This window comes from Micropterus salmoides, unplaced genomic scaffold (genome assembly GCF_014851395.1).
Source record: "Micropterus salmoides isolate LMB-PRFRI ecotype aquatic unplaced genomic scaffold, ASM1485139v1 Ms_hic_scaffold_16, whole genome shotgun sequence".
Classification (NCBI taxonomy): Eukaryota; Metazoa; Chordata; class Actinopteri; order Centrarchiformes; family Centrarchidae; genus Micropterus; species Micropterus salmoides.
Genome location: NW_024040707.1, coordinates 10,759,067 through 10,777,885, shown reverse-complemented (window position 1 = coordinate 10,777,885; position 18,819 = coordinate 10,759,067). Strand labels below are relative to the sequence as shown.

The 18,819-nt window shown below is 38.4% G+C and overlaps 3 protein-coding genes across 4 annotated transcripts; 2 read left to right on the top strand and 1 right to left on the bottom strand.

Annotated features, from left to right (window-relative positions):
- The first annotated feature begins 279 nt into the window (after positions 1–279).
- Positions 280–3,326, top strand: lmod3 (leiomodin 3 (fetal)). The gene is made up of 3 exons (XM_038723215.1): positions 280–859; positions 1,027–2,640; positions 2,858–3,326. The coding sequence occupies exons 1-3, from the start codon at positions 572–574 to the stop codon at positions 2,903–2,905; spliced, it is 1,950 nt and encodes a 649-aa protein (XP_038579143.1). The 5' UTR covers positions 280–571; the 3' UTR covers positions 2,906–3,326.
- A 453-nt stretch (positions 3,327–3,779) lies between these two features.
- LOC119905862 (PRA1 family protein 3-like) lies at positions 3,780–8,464 on the bottom strand. Its single transcript, XM_038723216.1, has 3 exons — positions 8,213–8,464; positions 7,091–7,308; positions 3,780–5,241 (listed from the first exon to the last, which is right to left on the bottom strand). Exons 1-3 carry the CDS (start codon positions 8,392–8,394, stop codon positions 5,066–5,068), a joined length of 576 nt encoding a protein of 191 aa, XP_038579144.1. The 5' UTR covers positions 8,395–8,464; the 3' UTR covers positions 3,780–5,065.
- A 659-nt stretch (positions 8,465–9,123) lies between these two features.
- Positions 9,124–15,119, top strand: LOC119906123 (NEDD8-activating enzyme E1 catalytic subunit-like). Of its 2 annotated transcripts, XM_038723648.1 has the most exons (18): positions 9,124–9,196; positions 9,299–9,337; positions 10,419–10,542; positions 10,686–10,766; positions 10,891–10,973; positions 11,249–11,329; positions 11,433–11,476; positions 11,559–11,623; positions 11,753–11,908; positions 12,374–12,476; positions 12,588–12,698; positions 12,842–12,895; positions 13,920–13,956; positions 14,051–14,132; positions 14,211–14,311; positions 14,389–14,452; positions 14,538–14,592; positions 14,704–15,119. In XM_038723648.1, exons 1-18 carry the CDS (start codon positions 9,177–9,179, stop codon positions 14,790–14,792), a joined length of 1,389 nt encoding a protein of 462 aa, XP_038579576.1. In that variant the 5' UTR covers positions 9,124–9,176; the 3' UTR covers positions 14,793–15,119. The 2 variants fall into 2 exon arrangements, with proteins under 2 accessions (XP_038579576.1, XP_038579577.1); XM_038723649.1 differs by lacking the exons at positions 9,124–9,196; positions 9,299–9,337 and adding an exon at positions 9,343–9,361.
- The last annotated feature ends 3,700 nt before the right edge of the window (positions 15,120–18,819 follow it).

Here is an 18,819-nt window from a genome sequence, read left to right as displayed (position 1 = left end):
TCTGGGCGTCCAGGAAATCCTGCTAGCTATGTATCGGACTGTGCTTTGAGTAACGAAAAACACTCAGACAAAAGAAATGTCTCCTCTTCAAATGTTGGTATCTATTCCTCTAATGACCTCTTCTGGCTCGATCTCATGTTTTTGTTGTTGTGCAGCACTTCAGAGGTTATGTCTTCTGGAAAGCTCTGGGAGACTGGGAGGAGCTCTGTGTGCAGCAGAGACTTTACCACCACCCCCCACCCTTCAACAGCCCTGTGAAAATGGTCCACCTGCTGCTGTCAGTCCTACACTTTCCTTGCCTGAAGCAACTGTCATCCCAAAAGATCCTGATAGCCAGGCCAGCTGGAAGCAGGGACTAAAAGAAGAATGTTAGCATGTCTTTCCCCCGCTTGTACCTTAAATATCTTCCATGCAGTTCACAGGGTGTAATTTTAGACTCCACATGAGGCAGGAGCAAACAGTTTGTAGCTGAAGTCAAAGTCAGAAGCAGTTGGCTCTGTCCTGAGTCATAGATTAGACAGACTTACCCTTCCTTTTGATATTAGTAGAAAGAAGCTCACCAGGCCAAAACATGTCAAACAGTAGAGACGTGGAAGACCTCAATGAAGAAGACATTGATGAGGATGAAATCCTTGCTATGCTTTCACCCGAGGAGCTTAAGGAGCTCCAGAGTGAGATGGATGTAATTATTGCCCCCGATGAGAGTGTACCGGTTGGGCAGAGACAGAAGGACCAGACGGAGAAGCCCCCGACAGGCACGTTCGACCACAGATCCCTGGTTGATTACCTCTACTGGGAGAAAGAGTCCAAACGTATGCTTGAGGAAGAAAGAGTGCCTGCTACTCTGCTGCCCAGTGAGGTAAGAGGTGAAACTCTCAAAAGTTAATTTACAGATTAATTTAGTTAAATTTATTTTATTTTATTTAAATAATAGCATTCAATTAGAAACTAGAAACCTTGTGAAATGGCAGAATAAAAAAGATAATGTTTGGAAAATAACTTGGTCTGATGTGCTGTTTTCATCAGAAAACTTTGAGGGAGGAAGCTGAAAAGAAAGAAAAAGAAGAAAACACAGAAAATGGGAAATATGAAGTCTATGAAGTGATAGAGGAAGTAATTGAGGAGCACACTGTAGATGGTATTGATGGAGAGGAAATTATAGAGGAGATCATTGAGGAAATCGTGGAAGAGGTTGATGAGATGGATGAAAAAGACGTGGAGGTGGATATAAAAGGTGAGAAAGAGGTGAAGTCACCTGTGAACACAGACAGACATGAAACTATAGACAATCATGTAGAGCCTCAAGACAACAACACAGAAAAAGTACCAGAAAACAACACAGATGACAATAGGCCTTTTTCAGACACAAAGGAGAAGAGTGAGAGCGCAGCCCCAGAGCACAGCATGTCACAAGTTGAAGAGAAAGAGGAAATTACTACAGACTCTTTGCTCCCCAAAGAGGCACCAGAGGAGCCACAGATAAATGAAACCAATGATAAGCTCCCACAGAAAGAAGAGAGAAAAATTAACAAATTAAAAATTCCAAAGCTGGCACTCAATAATGTAAAAATGACATCAAGACCTTCAGGAAATGAGACAAATTTGGATTCAACACTTGACAAAATACGCAAAAATAACCCCTCTGTCACTGAGGTAAACCTCAACAACATAGAAAACATTCCCAAAGAGATGCTCTTGGACTATGTCAATGCCTTGAAGAAGAACAAATATGTGAAAACCTTCAGCATAGCCAATACCGGTGTGGATGAAAACATAGCTTTCAACCTGGCCAACATGTTACGAGAGAATCGCAGCATTACAACTTTAAATATCGAGTCCAACTTCATAACCGGAAAGGGCATCGTTGCCATCATCCGCTGCCTCCAATTCAATGAGACTCTCTCAGAGCTGCGTTTTCATAACCAGAGGCATATGCTGGGTCACCACGCGGAGATGGAGATCTCACGCCTGCTCAAAGCCAACAACACCCTCCTGAAGATGGGCTACCATTTTGAGCTGCCAGGGCCCAGGATGGTGGTCACCAACATTTTGACCAGGAATCTCGACCGCCAGAGGCAGCTGAGGAAGGAGGACCAAAGGCAGCAGCAAATGAAGGAGCAAAAGGAGCTGATGCAGATGTATGAGAGCAGTCTGAACCTGCCTCCTGGTTTACTTGAGATGCTAGGGTACATACCGCCTCTAGAACTCCTGCGGGAGCATGGGCTTATCCCACCCATGTCAGAAGTGAGCGCTGTATCTCAAACACACCAACAAGCAGAACAACCACAGCCTCAGAAGCAGCCCAAGCACAACAGCGCTCTCAAACAACCCAGTGCCGAACCAGCAAACCCACTAAGGGACGTCCAGCTGAAGAGGACTCCCAAGAAACGTGATCCTTTCCTGGATCTAAACCCAAGGGATGACAGGAGACCCGAGAGGGCAACCTTCCAGCTGAGGAAAACTCCCAAAGTAAAGGATGTAGGCAGCGAAGGGATGATAGATGAAAGAGCAAACCTGACTGATGTGATTAAGACTTTGAAGCCCGTCCCTCGCAGACGAGTCCCACCAAAGGTTGAGCTCACACCCCGTGATCAACTACTAAGTGAGATCAAACAGAGCAACGTGGCCTATCTTAAATCTGTGAGTATCCAAGAATTAGTACTGTGATATCATATAGTTGGGATCCTGTGTTCAGGGGCATGCATAACATCTGACATGTTAGGGTTTTTTAATCGATAAACAGGGTTACTGCTTTCATATTCATATGTGAATGTGTTCTAGTATTATCTATAATGATTTTCTGCTGTCCAAGAAATTCAAGTCATCTTTTTATTCTTTCCTTTGTCACTGCTTACAGGTGCCACTCCCAAAAGTCCTGGAATCAAGTGAAACAAGTCTCCTCTGAGGCTGCATTTTCAGCTGTTTTTCTTCACCATACTGTTTATCTTACACATATTTGGTATTAGTCACTCTAAAACTACTCAAATGAACTGGGAAAAATAAGAGTGAACTATACTTTCATTACACATAAAAAATATTGTCTGGTTGTTGTTCCACTCTTGTGTTGCTCACTGAATGCTGTTGAAAGTCATGCCAATGAAAGTACAAGAATTTCAAAGAAAGTTCATCGCCAAAACATCTCCTATTCAATTGTAATTCAAATGTTCCACCTCTTTCATGATTTGCTATCTCTAAAACACAGAACATGGTGAACATATTGTTTGTTGACATAAGACTTTCGTATATTGTCCAAATATATGACAAATTTAGCTACAAAAATATTTTTAGTGTAGGTTTGTTTGATTAAATGTTAGAGGATCCAATTGGGAGCAAAGCTCTTGCATTTTGCTTCCAACTTTTTATTTTTTATTAAAATTGGATATCACTGTTGCAGTGCTTTCTATGTCAAATTAAATGGATCCCCAGTGAATCATTGCACTTGCTCCCCAGTAGCTTTTTGCTATTGCTTACAGGCGCAGATATGAAAAAAGACAAATTACTCCCTTGTTTTTTTAAAGGCGAGGTATTTGCGGAAAGGGTGGTGAGTCAGAATCCTGAAAAGCTGGTGCCATGTAGATAATTATTTAAACTGAATCGAGTGACAAGGTGTACAATCCTGGAAGGGATATTCATTAGTTCACTATTCAGTAGTGTTATAAATAGGCTTTCATTTTGTTTCAGTACTAGCCTGCAATTCACCACTTCGATTTATCCCAAATAACAAGGACTTAAGTTTGTGATTAATAAATGCATCCATATACTCACAAACTGAGACTCAGTTGGGAAAAGACTGCAACACAAATCCTGTTATCTTTATTTTAATAGATGCCATGTTAACTTCAAGTTCAGTGATTTTATCATCACTTTTCAAGAATGAAAAAGTCACATAAAACAAAGATAACATATAATATAGCATCCACATAACAAAGAATCTCTCTGAACTTACACTTGTGAAGGTAGGATCCACAAACTGCAGTCAATGTGCATGTGTGAAACAACTGCCAGGAGTGTAAGTATAAAATGAACGCTTAACATCACAGATGATTAATTTAGTTCTTCTTTTTTACAAGAAAAAGGGATTTGATCCCAACAGAGAATAGGAATGTAGCATGGGATGTCTCTTCATCTCTAGTCCAGTATTTACTAATTAAGAGAGAACAGTGATAAATTAAAGTTCATTCATTTAAACTCTGTTTTCTTGCAGCCGTTTTATACATTTCTGCATGCTATATTGTGAATGTAAAGACACATTAGAAATAACAACAAACTTATACATACCATGACATAATATTCAAACAATAAAGCTGCACTTGCCATTCATTTTTCAATATTGCATAGCTGTGATCAAAAGGGATACAGTCAGGCCAGCCTGTATGGTCAGAAACTGTAAGCACAAATCTTTTGATAAAAGGAATATTTAAACTCCATGATTATCAGTCAGGCCATACAACCATGTCTCCACCAGAAGCACACTGGTCTCAGATCAGTATTCCTACATTGGCAAGATGGGAGTTATTGCTGTTTAATAAGCAGTTAATCCACTGGGTGTTGGGTCTGTATCTTGGTAATGCGGGTTTACTCAGTGAGAAGAAAATTAAACATGCTTGTTTTGAGGTAGCAAACTGAAAGGATCCATATTGTTGTTGTTTTTTAAAGAACAAATATAATTGGTTATGAATGTCTGCATTAGATATTCAGTTCAGACTGCTTTATTTGGATGAAATACTCGTCGTCGTGTCAAACAAAGTGCGTTGTCAACAGGGGAAAATTAGTTGTTATTGGGTATATTTTTGACACAGGAGTGCTCAAACTTTGGTAACCTTAAGTGCCCATTACCTTTCAACATCCAATACACGCTGTGATTGTGCAAATCATGTTATAATGTTATTATCCATCTATGCACTTTAGACAGGGTAAACAAACAAACATATAAGAGAAAAAAGTCAAACAAAAACAGAAAAACAGTATGGGAATGCAAACATCAGTAACTTTACATGTATAAAGGGGATAAATGCTATCGAAGTTTTAATCCGGGCTGCATGACTTCCCTTGGCACACTTTTGCCTTATTCCTTCAGTTTGCTTTCAATGAAATCCTGAATCTTGTTAATTTTCTCCTCCTGCTGATCCAGGAGGTCCATGATGATACCCATGGGGGTCTTCTTTAGCCCAACACCCTCAATCTTGTTCTCCAGTCTGTTTTTCATGTTGCGCAGTCTCAGAGAGGCATGGATCAGTATTACTGCAGGAAAGGCAACAGCAAGTCATTTCTACTTTTTTTCCAATTTGAAAATAAGAAACATAAATTACAGTCTCTCAGACTTAATAGATGATATTATATGGAATCTTGGAAAACAAGAAAACAAAATGTGATACTGTTGCAACTCCGACTATAAGCAGGTGTAAGGATTGGCGTGCCTTTTATTCCCCTGTCAGGCAGATACTGAATGCATGACATCAGCCAGTAAATGCAGTTCTGTCCAAATCAACAACCCATAGCAACCCGTCAACACAGCCAGCCGTGGGCAGGGCTCCTGGGATCAAACTGTCTCATCTATCCGCCATGATGTTAGAGCTGCTACATTTGGGTCCAACCCATCAATTATCTAAACCACTCTGCCGACCGTCTGACTCTAAATGTATTTAGAGAGCTGTAGCAGAATCCAAAACTATACCTCTAAAGTACATTATAGCTTGCTCTGATGTACTGCTACTTTATTTTCCAATCTGCGTCATGAATGAATGCATGTCAGTAATGCAGCACACACTGTTCATCCCTACAGTGAGTCAGAATGAGAGAGTGTTTGGAAAAGCTTGTTCACCCCCAGGAAAACCTCAGCTATGCATCCCTGCGTGACTCAACATCCCCCAATAACAGTTTTCATGGTGTTACATTAGACAACAAGTTTTTGGCATATAAGTTAAGTTGAAATTAAAAATAGAGTAGGCCAAGCACTAAAAGAGACTAAATATCTTCATCACATCTGTTAAAATAAGATTTGAGAGGCTAATTACCAGGGAACTGGTTAGATGCCTCAAAGTTAGTTTTTTGTGTCAAACTCACAGTGTTGCAGAAAATACAGAATGAGAGAGAGGAATGTGTGTGATTCCTCATAACTAACTAACCATCAAATTTTACAAGGCTCATGCCCTTAAATTGCAAGTGGGAGAGTTGTTGCAATCAAGAAGAAACTATTAAAAATGACATAAAGCTCAATTTTTCCATTTTCTATATGCGTTTTTAGGGCAACACTGGCAAATCTTTTTAAATATTTAAAAAATTAAGCTTGAATGTTCATTATTGATCTTGGGCACAGCAGTTTAACTAAATAAAATTCTTGTCATCACGTGACCAAAATTCAATATTCATGTGCTAATACCATTTCCGTGACAACTGAGCACACTCCACCCTCTAATAGCTCTAGCTTAAAAAGCTCTGGAAATTTTGCACTACATGAGTGGACCTTCAGTTAAGAATTCTTTTGTCAAAAATAATAAAAGTCAGATTACTGAGTAAAGTCAATAATTCTGGATTTTAAATCTCAGAATTCCCACAAGATTAATCTCAGTGTATTTCTGTGTTGCTCAATTAAATCTCTCACATAGCCCTAATCCTCTTCAGTAACAGAACCTGATCATACCTTGCCTAAATCAAGGATGTGTCTGAAAACACTCCCTTGTACACTGATTTACTACTCCCTATCTAATTAGACACTTAATAGTTAACTCTTTTGTGTGCAGTAAATTGAGATTTTGGACCCTTATAAATCATCATTTTGCATCATCGCTGATAGCTGTAAGTCGCAAGACTGTGAATTTTCTTATCTATAAACTGTGATACACTGCACTGAGATTGTTAGCAGAAAGTGGCACACATGCCACGGACACTGCTTTAGGACACTATATAGTGAATATACATTTCACACTTAAAAATTCAGACAGTGAAGTAAAAAGGGGGACAGTAAATGTAATGCATTATATGGTATGTAGGGAGTGATTTCTGACAGCCTGAATATAATTTTATAACTGAATTCTCCATTCCCTTGTTTTAAAAGTAAACAGAAAACAGTGTGGAATCCGCTGAAACTTACACAGCAAAGGGAAAGTGATTCCAAAGATGAAGACCATGACACCACCGCACAACGACAGCACAAAGTAACTGGTGGCCATGACCCCGATGACAAACAGCGTGGGGTTCTTCTTTTTGAAGTTCTTGACGATGGCCTTGTTTTCTCCTGCCCACACTGAACCAATGAAGACCAGAGTCACCACAGCTCCGCCCAGAAACATGCCCAATGGGTTCAGGAACCTGAATATTGGAACATGATGAAATGACATACAGATGGGGGACAAATGAATGGAAAAACCAACATGAAGTGTCTCAGTCAGGCCAACACGAGCCTCCAGAACTGCTTCAGTGCTCCTTGCCAAGTCTGTGTTTTGTAGGGATGAACACGGTGTTCCTCCACAAGATATTCCCTCATTTATAGATAAACAACGTTTATTTAATCAGGTAATGTCATTGAAATCAAGATGATCAAGAAATGAGATCTGGGGACTGTAAAGGCTTTAGCATATTATTCACGTCATTTTCAAACTCACCAAACCATTTGTGAGCCCTGGTGCATGGAACCATCTGCATTTGATATGTATGTTTTTCCTTTAATGCCCCGGTCTGTCAGTTGGTGTAACCCACAAGAGGGCAGATGCCTGCAGTAAGGCCACTGTCTATGAGTAAGGCCTACATCCTCATGAATTCCACTTATCCTTTATTCAAAGGACTGAACCAGCTTCATATTATGCTAAATCACGGCATTGATATGTGGTGGAATGTAGCATCATTGAATGTCATAAACACTCAACATCCCAATACGTAGCTTTAATTTTAAAATAAAGAGGATTAAGTTATGGTGGACCGCTTATGAAGCACTTTTAAGCTAGCTAACGTAGCAGTATTCTTAGTGAAAGTTCCTGTTACTGAATACACATATATTTAGAAAGAAAATGTGTAACTGCTACAGGCCAAGCAAGGTAACTGTCGAAAACGCAGAGGCGACAAACAAGTTACGGCGCTTCAAATGTTGGCACAATAGTAGCAAATGTTACATGAATAGCCTGCGTTGTCACGATGGGTGTGTATAGATAGGACTGCTGGGTGTGCAGGCTAATTAAACACAGAGCTAGAGATGCGTTAGGATGCTACCAGGACTTACCCTACAATGAGGAAAACCACCAGAGCCACGGCGAAATAATTCGTCTGGTAGTACAGTAAATTACTGATCACTCGGTTGTTCCACTTTGTTAAATCTCCGAACTCAGGTTTGGCGAACCGGTCCGCTCCGGGGAAGAAATCATCCCACGGTCTGAGCGGGGCAAGCTCCATCTTGGCTGCCATGTCTTCGACTTGTAGTTGAGCAACACACAAACACAAACAAACCCACACACGCTGCGTAATATTTTGACAGGTCAGCTGATCACAGCGTGGAAGAGGGTCGTCGCAAGTGGCCGCACTCTGGTTCAAAATATCGCGAGATTCACATTCTGGAAGGTGTTTGGAGTTTAAGACTTGCGTCCTAGATTGCGCAGCAGCAACGCAGAAGATTTAAATGATTAGAAAAAAGTAAAAACAACCATTTAAAAACATCTAAAAAAGTTACAGTTATTTGAACTTGCAATATAATTGGTGTTTGACAAATTTTTCAATATTTGCAAGGTAAAATTGTTTATCTTTAACTGTGTGTAAATAAGTAAATCTAAACAGCCCATTATTGGTAATACAGACCATATTTTGAATTACTACCAATACAACAATATCTTACCAAAATTGTCTTGTGAGAAAAAAAACTATAAAAATAAATGTAGCAGTGTTTCAGTAAACTTTCTGTCATTTAAAGCTTAACAGGGTAACATATAATCTAACATGGCACTTCTATTTCATTCATGGTCAATTTTCTTTGGGGGAGCGGGGGACGTATTATTCTACAGTATAACTATTCTATAAAGATATTATAATATACAGTACGGTTTGGTGAGGGAACAACATCTCTGATGGGTCTGTAATTATTTCTGAAGCAGGAGAAAATGTATTTCCCCTGTATGGGTACTTGGAGCTGCTGTGTGCAGCTTTGACACTCGGAAACACAACAGTCACAATCGAGGACATGGGACCGTGAAAGTATGGCGGATGCCGAGGAGCCGTAAGTGTCAATGGACTGAAAATATAATTATATCGCTATTAATCTTTCGCCTTTTGTCGTTAACCCGGCATGCTTGAACCCTGTTTTACTTTTTTCTTTTAGGGAGAAGAAAAGAAGGCGAATAGAGGACCTTACTGAGAAGTTAGTGACGAATGCTAAATAAAGGTCTCTGCCTGGCAGCAGGTTTGCGTTGCACTCTGAGCAGCGACTGCTGAGCCGGGAGACATGAAAATAAACATTTTTAGCAAGGAACAGCTTTAAAACCCCACTTATCTGTTTGTACAATTCATCCATTTGCACAATGTATCCATGCACAGTGTCAAACACAATGCAATGCTCTGCACCAGTTCTGCATCCTCCTTGCAAGACAAATCCGGAATGATCAGAACATTATAGCTGTGTACCAACTCCATAGCACATCCTAATCCTGGGAAGGTTTTGACTATGTGATGTGTTCATTGACTGTAAATGTGACAACCAAGTGAACAAGAAACAAATCAGTAATCCATTCAAAGGAACACTTGACTTATGAGTGTGCTGTACACTTATGTGCCACAATGCAATGCACAAAGTAAAAATGGAGGAGCTACATACAGCTGAAAAAAACAATGGCGGTGAAAAATTTGCAGTTTGATGTATGACGGGGCATGTATTGTATAATTGCCTGTTGTATGTAATTGTAAATTGATTTCTTGTATTCTAACAGCAAAAACAGTATACTGTAAAGCTTAGTATACTGTATACAATTATTATGGGATTGGGACACAGTCTATTTATGGATATTCTTCTGCCGTGTTTGTTATAAATCTGGTTTCCTGATTCCAGGACTCCAAGATCTATCCATTTCAAGAGATAGAGATGCAACATTTTTAACTAAATAAATAAGACTTCACTGCAAGTCTAGTTGATGGTAACTCATATGACTAACTTAGAGTGTTTTTTCAGATTACTGGGTATTCATAAATCAGTGATTGAAAGCAATTTAAGTGTAGCTTGTTTTTTCTCAGTACATTCCTTTCATCTATTTTTATGTATTTATTAATCCCCATGACTGTTATTAATACTGCAATTAGCACTGCTTTCTTTCACTGCCTTTTTCACACAACTCTCAGGAAACGTCGCCCTTGGAAAAATAAAAATGCATGTAATAAATATTACATGGAGAAATGTACTAATTTAAGGTATAATACCATATCAGTATATCTTGGTGTTGTGTGTCCAGAATGGCTGTAGATGGGGGACACAGGGACGGTGGTTGTGACTGGGATGGCCGGTGGAATCATGTGAGGAAGTTTTTGGAGAGACCTGGCCCGTTCACCCACCCTGACTTTGAGCCAAGCACTGAGGTGACATAGAAATGGAATCGGAAATCATTCAGTTCATATGAATCAGTCTAGTGTTATAACGCTTCACACTGTCCAGTGACAGTGATATTTTAAATCACAGTACATTTTTATTCTTTAAAATGGTGGTGTTTCTTTCATCTCAGTCTCTACAGTTCTTGTTGGAGACATGCAAGATTTTGGTCATTGGTGCAGGAGGACTTGGATGTGAACTCCTCAAAAATCTGGTAGGAAATAGCATTCATTTATGTAATATTAATGTACTTACCTAAGTGTAAGCTGAGCAAACACAAACTGCATTTACTGGTTGCATCTTTATATAAGTTCTTACAAAGTCTTGTTGTGCTTTAGGCCCTGTCTGGGTTTCGCATTATTCATGTGGTTGACATGGACACAATTGATGTTTCCAACCTCAACAGGCAGTTTCTTTTCAGGTAAGTTTCACCATATATATATATATATAGTGAGAGAGAGAGAGAGAGATACTCATCTTCATTTTTATAATATTTCTTTTAATTATTTGCACAATGCATAGTATGATGTAATAGTCTTATAGCCCTCAGTTGAAAATAGGAATAGCATGTAACTGTAACTGACTGACATGAATGTTCCTCTAGATGACTATAGTACCGTAACAGTTCTTGTGTGATCAGATCTTCTTACATTCAGCATGTCATATGTCCTATGATTAACTGTTAATATACATTAGGCCCAAAGATGTTGGAAGGCCAAAGGCAGAAGTGGCTGCCGACTTTATCAACAGTCGTATCCCTGGATGTAAAGTTGTCCCGTATCCTTTTCAGAAACAATTTTTACAGTTGAAAAACAATGCAGGTTTTGTTCACATTGCATAAAACAACATGATTTTTTTATTCCTTATTAATAACACACAGTCACTTTAAAAAGATCCAAGACTTTGATGACTCGTTCTACAGGCGTAAGTGTTTTTCTGTGCATTAGCAGAGCTTACCAAGGAAGCACCTCAGAGGTTTTAAACGCTTTTTTAAATCTTTTTGCAGAGTTCCACATCATCGTCTGTGGACTGGACTCCATCATTGCCAGACGCTGGATGAACGGGATGCTGGTAGGAAAGAGGAATGATTGATTTTCTTTATTGCATTTCAATGTTATTGTCTCCTCATATGACTTCGCATTTCAGAAGCATATATATGTGTAATCTATGGTGACGTATGATTGACATTGCCTTCTCTAGATATCCCTCCTGAGCTATGAAGATGGAGTCCTGGACCCCAGCTCCATCATTCCCCTCATTGATGGAGGAACGGAGGGCTTTAAAGGAAACGCTCGTGTCATTCTCCCTGGCATGACTGCATGCATCGACTGCACTTTGGAGCTGTACCCGCCACAGGTCACTTTTCTTGTAGTTTCAGTTTAAAGATTCATAAATACACTAAAGGATAGCAATATATTACCTTTTTACAAACGCTTTCAGCTTGTCTTTTGGTTGGGAGAAAGCATCTGTGATGTACTGGAGGTGATGTTTCACATCGACATCTAACAGACTGAACAGAAAAAGAAATAGCGCCTCAAGATTACAGAAAAAGTGTGTGAAGTGCAAAAGCAGCACAGCAGTGACAATTTTGTACCAAAGTTCTTGCTAAAACACACAGAAGAGAAAGTATAAAAAAAGAATACAGTTTGATGAGTTTGATGATTTAACTTTTTCATTAACAGTTTCAAGGAGTTATTTTATACTTTTGATATTATAGCTGTCAGAGTCTTTTTCCAATTTCACTATGCTGAACAGAAAAAAATAACGGCCTGTACTGCTCTTTTAATGCATTTATGCTTGAACTTAATTTAATATCCACAGATTAATTTCCCCATGTGCACCATTGCGTCAATGCCGAGGCTACCGGAACATTGCATTGAATATGCCAGAATCTTACAGTGGCCCAAAGAAAATCCATTTGGAGGTAAGCTACAATATTTACATTTTCCTTTTGTTTTATATTAACAATATTTAACCTGCTGCCTTCTACATTATATCAATAAAGGCTAACAACAGTGGTTTCCTTTTCAACTAGATACCAGTTTAGATGGAGACAATCCAGACCACATCCAATGGGTGTTTGAAAGAGCCCGAGAAAGAGCTGCAGAGTTTAACATTACAGGAGTGACGTACAGACTCACTCAAGGTGAACCTATGAATGAAAACTGTATTCAGCTCTGATGTCATACATTAGCCAGACTTAGTTTGGTGGAACTGATAGATTTCTCATTGAATGCTGTCTCGTAATAATGTGCTGGAATTAAATTCATGACTGTTTTTCTGCAACAGGAGTTGTGAAGAGGATCATTCCTGCAGTGGCATCAACTAATGCTGTTATTGCTGGTATGAAACTCAAAAGATTTTGAGGCAGTAGCTTTTGCTGTTAATAAATGTTGACAGACACTTAAAACAATTGGTGCGATATTTTTGTAATGTATTTGGTGAAATATCCAAAGAAATAGACACTTGGCTAATCCCCTGTAGTTGCTGTTGCTACGTCTATCAAGTTAACAATGATAACTGTGGCAGACTTACCCCTCAAAAATGTAATGTCATTTTTTTGTTATAGGTCTTTGATGGGTTTGTTTATTTCATGCAGAAGCAAATAAAGCAGGCTACTTATTTCTGTCAGCTAAACTGACTGGCTTCAGCAGACTTTATCAGCTACAGCGTGCTAGCTACTTAATGCTAATTCCTTAAAACCGGTGGAAACCTCCAGTTGAGATCTCTTTTGAAAACAATAACCATTTAAACAAGTCTTATTTTTGCACACGATGGCTTCATACATGATAGAATGCTAACACAGTGAGGCTAAAGCTACATGTCCTTACCCAAATCCAATACAGCACAGCACAGCACAGAGGCACTATTGTCACTCTAAACTCTGATATGGTAGCATCTTGGCTCTTATGTAGTTGATGTGTTTGTCCTAAGTGGTAATTTTTCCAACACAAACGGTAATCCATAAATATAGCTAGCTCATTTCTCTAGTTAGCTAATGATATGCTCCTTGGTCTTGGAAGATAGCTTGATTGCTACTGTAGGTAGGATGTAAGTTTGTTAGCTGGGGATGCTAATGTTTGTGCTTATGTTAGAGCAGACAGATACACTGTTTTATCTATGCCTTACTGTTTTGTTCTTGTGTTCTAACCCTTGTGTTTGGAAAGGCAAAAACAAACAAAAAGAAAAATCACTCGTCTATTCAGACCGACTTGGCATGTGGAGAAATCCAAAGCTTGACCAAAGTTGTGATTGGACAATTGCTGTTTGGAGGAGGAGTTTAGTGAACCATTAATTATGAGTTTTTGTACTTAAATAAATGTACAATTCACATAACTATACTTAATTTTGTCTTTGTTCTCCATAGCTGCCTGTGCCACGGAGGTTTTTAAAATTGCTACAAGGTTAGGTGCAGAAAAAAAACATCTTTACTCCTCATCCAAGTTATTTGCTGATTTGTCAAATGAACATTACTTAACATTAGATTTTGTTTTGCAGTGCATATATTCCTTTAAATAATTACCTGGTCTTTAATGACGTGGATGGACTGTACACCTACACTTTTGAAGCTGAACGAAAGGTTTGTTGTGCCCTAATTGTCAGTGTAATGTAAATTTCTTTGTACAGAGTATAATCACTTGACTCTGGTTATCTGCAGGAAAATTGTTCGGCCTGCAGCCAGGTACCTCAGGATCTCCAATTCTCTCCTTCTGCCAAATTACAGGAGGTTTTAGAGTACCTAACAGAGAACTCCTCTCTGTGAGTATTCACAAAAAAAAACATTTAGTGATGCTTCTTTAACAATTAGGTTAAAATTTTGTATAAATGTTTTCCAGACAAATGAAATCCCCGGCTATCACCACAACTCTTGAAGGGAAGAATAAGACACTGTATTTGCAGGTAATATACAGTATACATTTTTGAGAATGCTGCATGCTTTTTCATTATAAACGATGATTAAACTATGATTACAATTTTATTCCAGTCTGTGAAATCCATCGAGGAACGAACCAGACCAAACCTCTGCAAGACTTTGAAAGGTAATAAGAAGCAGCACTCCCCCTCATTATTCCCAGTCTGTCCAAAGTGACCTGTAGCTGACATTCATGATAACATCCGTGTAATACTACATGATTTTTCCTCTGATGCAGAGCTGGGCCTGTCGGATGGACAGGAACTAGCTGTGGCCGACGTCACCACGCCCCAGACGGTTCTCTTCAAGCTCAATTTCACCACCTGAACATTCATTACAGCACTTATGTCAGATTGACTGCATCTGAATGGGAACTGGGTCTTGTATCACAAGGTTACTGTGATGTTACAGCAGCACATTTGATGTAATAATGTAAATAAGATGAGTAAGGTCCCACTTTTGGGATAAAATTGGTTGTCATATGAATATAGAATCATTTAACAGCATTGTTTTTTTTCTAATAATAACATTGTGTACTTCTTTGTGTGTTTGTCCTGTGCTGACTTATCTTGTAGCTATTTCCCTGTCAATCAAATGAGAATAATGATGTGCACTATGCTCTAATAAAGCTTTATTATCATGGTTGTGGAGGAATCTTTTCCCCCATGTCATCTTTCTTCACTTGGAAGCAATAGGGCAGCTGCGCTGATCATCTCGAAGAACTTTAAAATCCCCGATATACTTGCTTTTTAACAATGCGTAGGTATAAACAGGTGTCAGCGTCGCAAACGGCATTGTTCACATGCTTTCTTGCGTACTTTGCGTGTACCTAGACGATTAAACGTGAATCCACTAGGGGCAGATCAGGGCTTGATCATCCCTCGCTGACACCGGATTATCTTGACAACCTCCGAATATGCACATCGTTAACAAAGCAAACAGCGACACTCGAGGAGGGTATGATTTTAATGAGACATCATAACGATCTTGGTAATTGCAGACTAGCTCCAAGTGTTTTATTGTAAACATCCCGCAATAAATGTCCTTTTTTAAGTCTGCTGATGACCACCTTCTTTTACGTTTAATGGCTGTTGGGTAACCAACTGCCCCATGTTCATGTGCTGAATTGCATCTTGCGGACAAGTAACGTTAATTTCTGGAGACATGCACAACCTACACTTCAAAGGAACGCAGGGTACGCGTGGCAGCCATCTTGCCGATGCGAATGCGTAGTTAAAAGCAAGTGTGTCCAGGGCTTAAGTGTGTTAAATTAAACATTAAACATATTTAAATAGGAAGTCATATACATATATTGCTTTTGTTTTTATTAAAATAACAAATGATTTATGTGACAATTTTAAAGGAATAGTGCCAACATTTTTAAATATTAAGCCACTGCCAGCCCAGCCTGCAGCTGGTTAGCTTAGCTTAGCATAAAGACTAGAAGCAGCTAGCTTGATGCTGTCCAAAAATAATCTGCTGCTTAGCACCCCTGAAGCTTGCTAGTGTGGTACATAACCACGTTATTTGAACACATTGCTTTTTTGTACAGATTAATCAATTAAAATCATTAACCAGTGAAATTTTAGAGTACTATTAGGCACATTTTGTTTCCTTTAGAGTCCAGTCTTTATGCTAAGCTAAGCTAACTGGCAGCTAATTAGTAATGGTCTCAGTCTTCGCATCTATAGCAAACTTTTTGGTTAATGAGCATATTTCCCAATTATTTCTTGAATAAGAATCCCTGAGCAATTATAAATATTTTATTGATTTTGGGAAATAATATTGCACTTTTCTGGTGAGGCCTAATTGAATATTTAAATCTCAGTTTTACATGTTACTTTGAGTAATGTTACGTACTTAATTAATGCATTGCAAATTCTATTTTTAATTTCAGGAACTTATGGAGCAAACTATCAGGTGTGAAATCTCACCTTTGCTGCTTGGCAGAGTGCAGCATAAATAAGTAAATAGGATGTTTTTAGATATGACCTTAAAGAAAACTTGAGAAATAAAATATTACGTGAGAACAGAATAAACCACATGACTAGACTTTTAGATGCAGATGTGTGTGACAGGCAGTGGTGGAAGAATTCTTCAGATCTTTTACTTTTATGTAGCAATACTACAGTGTCAAAACACTCATAAGTAAAATCCATGCATTCAAAATCTTACAGTAAGTAAAAGTAGCATCAAAATATACTGAGTTGCAGAATGACCCATTTTACTGGATTATAATTGCTGATGCACTAATGTGAACATCACTTTAATGGTGCACCTACATGTCATGCACTCAACATTTTACTTGAGTAAGATGAACAAAACAAATCTGAAATGTAATGGAGAACGTAAAGTAACACAAAATTTAAATCATAAAGGAAAGCACAAGTAGGCCTACCTCAGCACTCTAATTTACTTTTGGTGCAGTAGGCTACTGGAGTAAACATACTTAGTTTCCACAACTGTCAGACTATTGACTTTAGTAAAAGCACCAATACCTCAAAGTAAAAGTACCCAGTTAAGTAAAAATCCTACATTTAAGGGTACATTTGCTGATGATAGCCTCAGCAGTGCACCTGCAAAATACTTTATTTCTGTATATTATTTTATATACTTTTTTGTATAAATTGTTTGCTTACTACAAACTGCATCTCATTGTACGACCCTGTTGTAATATGACAAATAAATGTACCTTGTAAAAGTAACTATTATCAGCAAGATGTACTAATAAATAATAATTAATTAATAATAATTTCTAAGGGGTATTTTGTACCTGATGTAGGCTAAATGGAGTTAGGCCTAAATGTAATGTAGTTTAGTGGAAAGTAGCTTAGTTGAGTAGTATGAAGTAGCATAAAACGGAAAGAAAAATACAAGTAGCTCCAAGTTCAATACTTGAATAAATGTAGCCTACTTAGTTCCGTTCCACAACTGGTGACAGGATGTCAGCAGTCTCTATAAGCTTCTTATGGCGCTAATGAAAGTGGCCGCATAGGCCTATCGTCCGGGAGACAGATGGTTTCTGTCTTGATTAAGTTTTAATTTTCCTGACGCGAAAAGCTGGCAGGCTTTGCTCGCCGGAGTGATCCAACAGACAGTCACAGACCAACACGTCTCTCAGATGACATCCTGCCGGAAAGGTAGGCTACAAAAACTCCAGGGAGAAGAGCTGATGTGTGAATCTGCAGCTTTTTATTGAGCAGCTGGGTCGTTATTCACCAGAAGACGGGCCGATTGTTTTTCTCGCTCACACTAATTGAGGCAGAAAATTTGAGAAACTGGAGGATTACAACTAACTTTTGCATCCTTATCATTATATGGTACACATGATGTTAATCCAGACACTGATGGGGATTTCAGCGGTGGCTTATCATGTATATCAGTAACCTGAGCAGAGGTAAAAATGTTAATTTCAGTCACTGTCAAAAGTCTGTTTTTAACTGTGGCTAACTCATTATTGAGCAAACTTATATGTATTTTATTTTTATATAGTCTCTTGTGTATTCTGTAAATAAATTTATTTATTTATTTATTTATTTATTATCATGGTATACAACATGGTACAGTATGTGTGTATGTCATACAGTAGCTTTACTGGCATATGGCAGACATATTCTGAGACTGATTAATGACAAATTATGTCTTTATCATTGAATATTAATGTGCAATACTTGTAAAAACATTTTTTTTAAATGATGAATTGATCGCGTACTAATTTGCTGATGATTAATCATAATTTTTCAGATGAAAATTACCAGACATTTGCTGGCTCCAGCTACTTAAATGTAAGGATTTGCTTTTTTCCCCTCTGTTTTATGTGATTTTAAGTTAAATATCTTAAAGTTGTGGACTCAAAACAAAGCAATTTGAAGCTTAGACTTTGGGAAATTGTGAAGGATTCGTAATTGTTTAAATAATCTGCAGATTAATTAATACTGGAAATGATAAACATAAATGAGCTGTGAGTGGAAGAAAACGGCTCAAGAAAACTAGTGAATTAAGTGATGTTTTGCTTTATGTCATCTTTGTTTTGCAGTAGTTATTGCTGTGGTATGACTTAAAAGTCCATGTCCCAGTTTTTCTGTGACTCATGGAATATAACTTGTTGTGGAGGAAGAGTTGAGCTTTGAATGCAGAGATGTTTACAGCCGAAAGGATAATAAGAGTCGGAAAAGAGTGCAAGGACCCACTCTTATCTGCCTCAAAGTTGCCTCTGGCTTTTATTGGCATTTCTTTGATTTGCCTTGGCTTAGCTTAGTGATGTGAAAGTCATAAACAAGCAAATATCAGATGCAGAAATTATAAACCACATATCACAAGTCAGGGGGTATCAGAAACTTTATGGTCTTACGCA

Bases quoted from the DNA above. Each gene is read 5' to 3' on its own strand.
- lmod3 (XM_038723215.1), top strand. From the start codon at position 572: ATGTCAAACAGTAGAGACGTGGAAGACCTCAATGAAGAAGACATTGAT. The intron at 860-1,026 runs GTAAGAGGTGAA...TGTTTTCATCAG, and splicing joins CTACTCTGCTGCCCAGTGAG to AAAACTTTGAGGGAGGAAGC. The intron at 2,641-2,857 runs GTGAGTATCCAA...CACTGCTTACAG, and splicing joins ACGTGGCCTATCTTAAATCT to GTGCCACTCCCAAAAGTCCT.
- LOC119905862 (XM_038723216.1), bottom strand. From the start codon at position 8,394: ATGGCAGCCAAGATGGAGCTTGCCCCGCTCAGACCGTGGGATGATTTC. The intron at 7,309-8,212 runs GTAAGTCCTGGT...TCCAATATTCAG, and splicing joins GTGGTTTTCCTCATTGTAGG to GTTCCTGAACCCATTGGGCA. The intron at 5,242-7,090 runs GTAAGTTTCAGC...CCTTTCCTGCAG, and splicing joins AATCACTTTCCCTTTGCTGT to TAATACTGATCCATGCCTCT.
- LOC119906123 (XM_038723648.1), top strand. From the start codon at position 9,177: ATGGCGGATGCCGAGGAGCC. The intron at 13,957-14,050 runs GTTAGGTGCAGA...TTTGTTTTGCAG, and splicing joins GTTTTTAAAATTGCTACAAG to TGCATATATTCCTTTAAATA. The intron at 14,453-14,537 runs GTAATATACAGT...ATTTTATTCCAG, and splicing joins ATAAGACACTGTATTTGCAG to TCTGTGAAATCCATCGAGGA.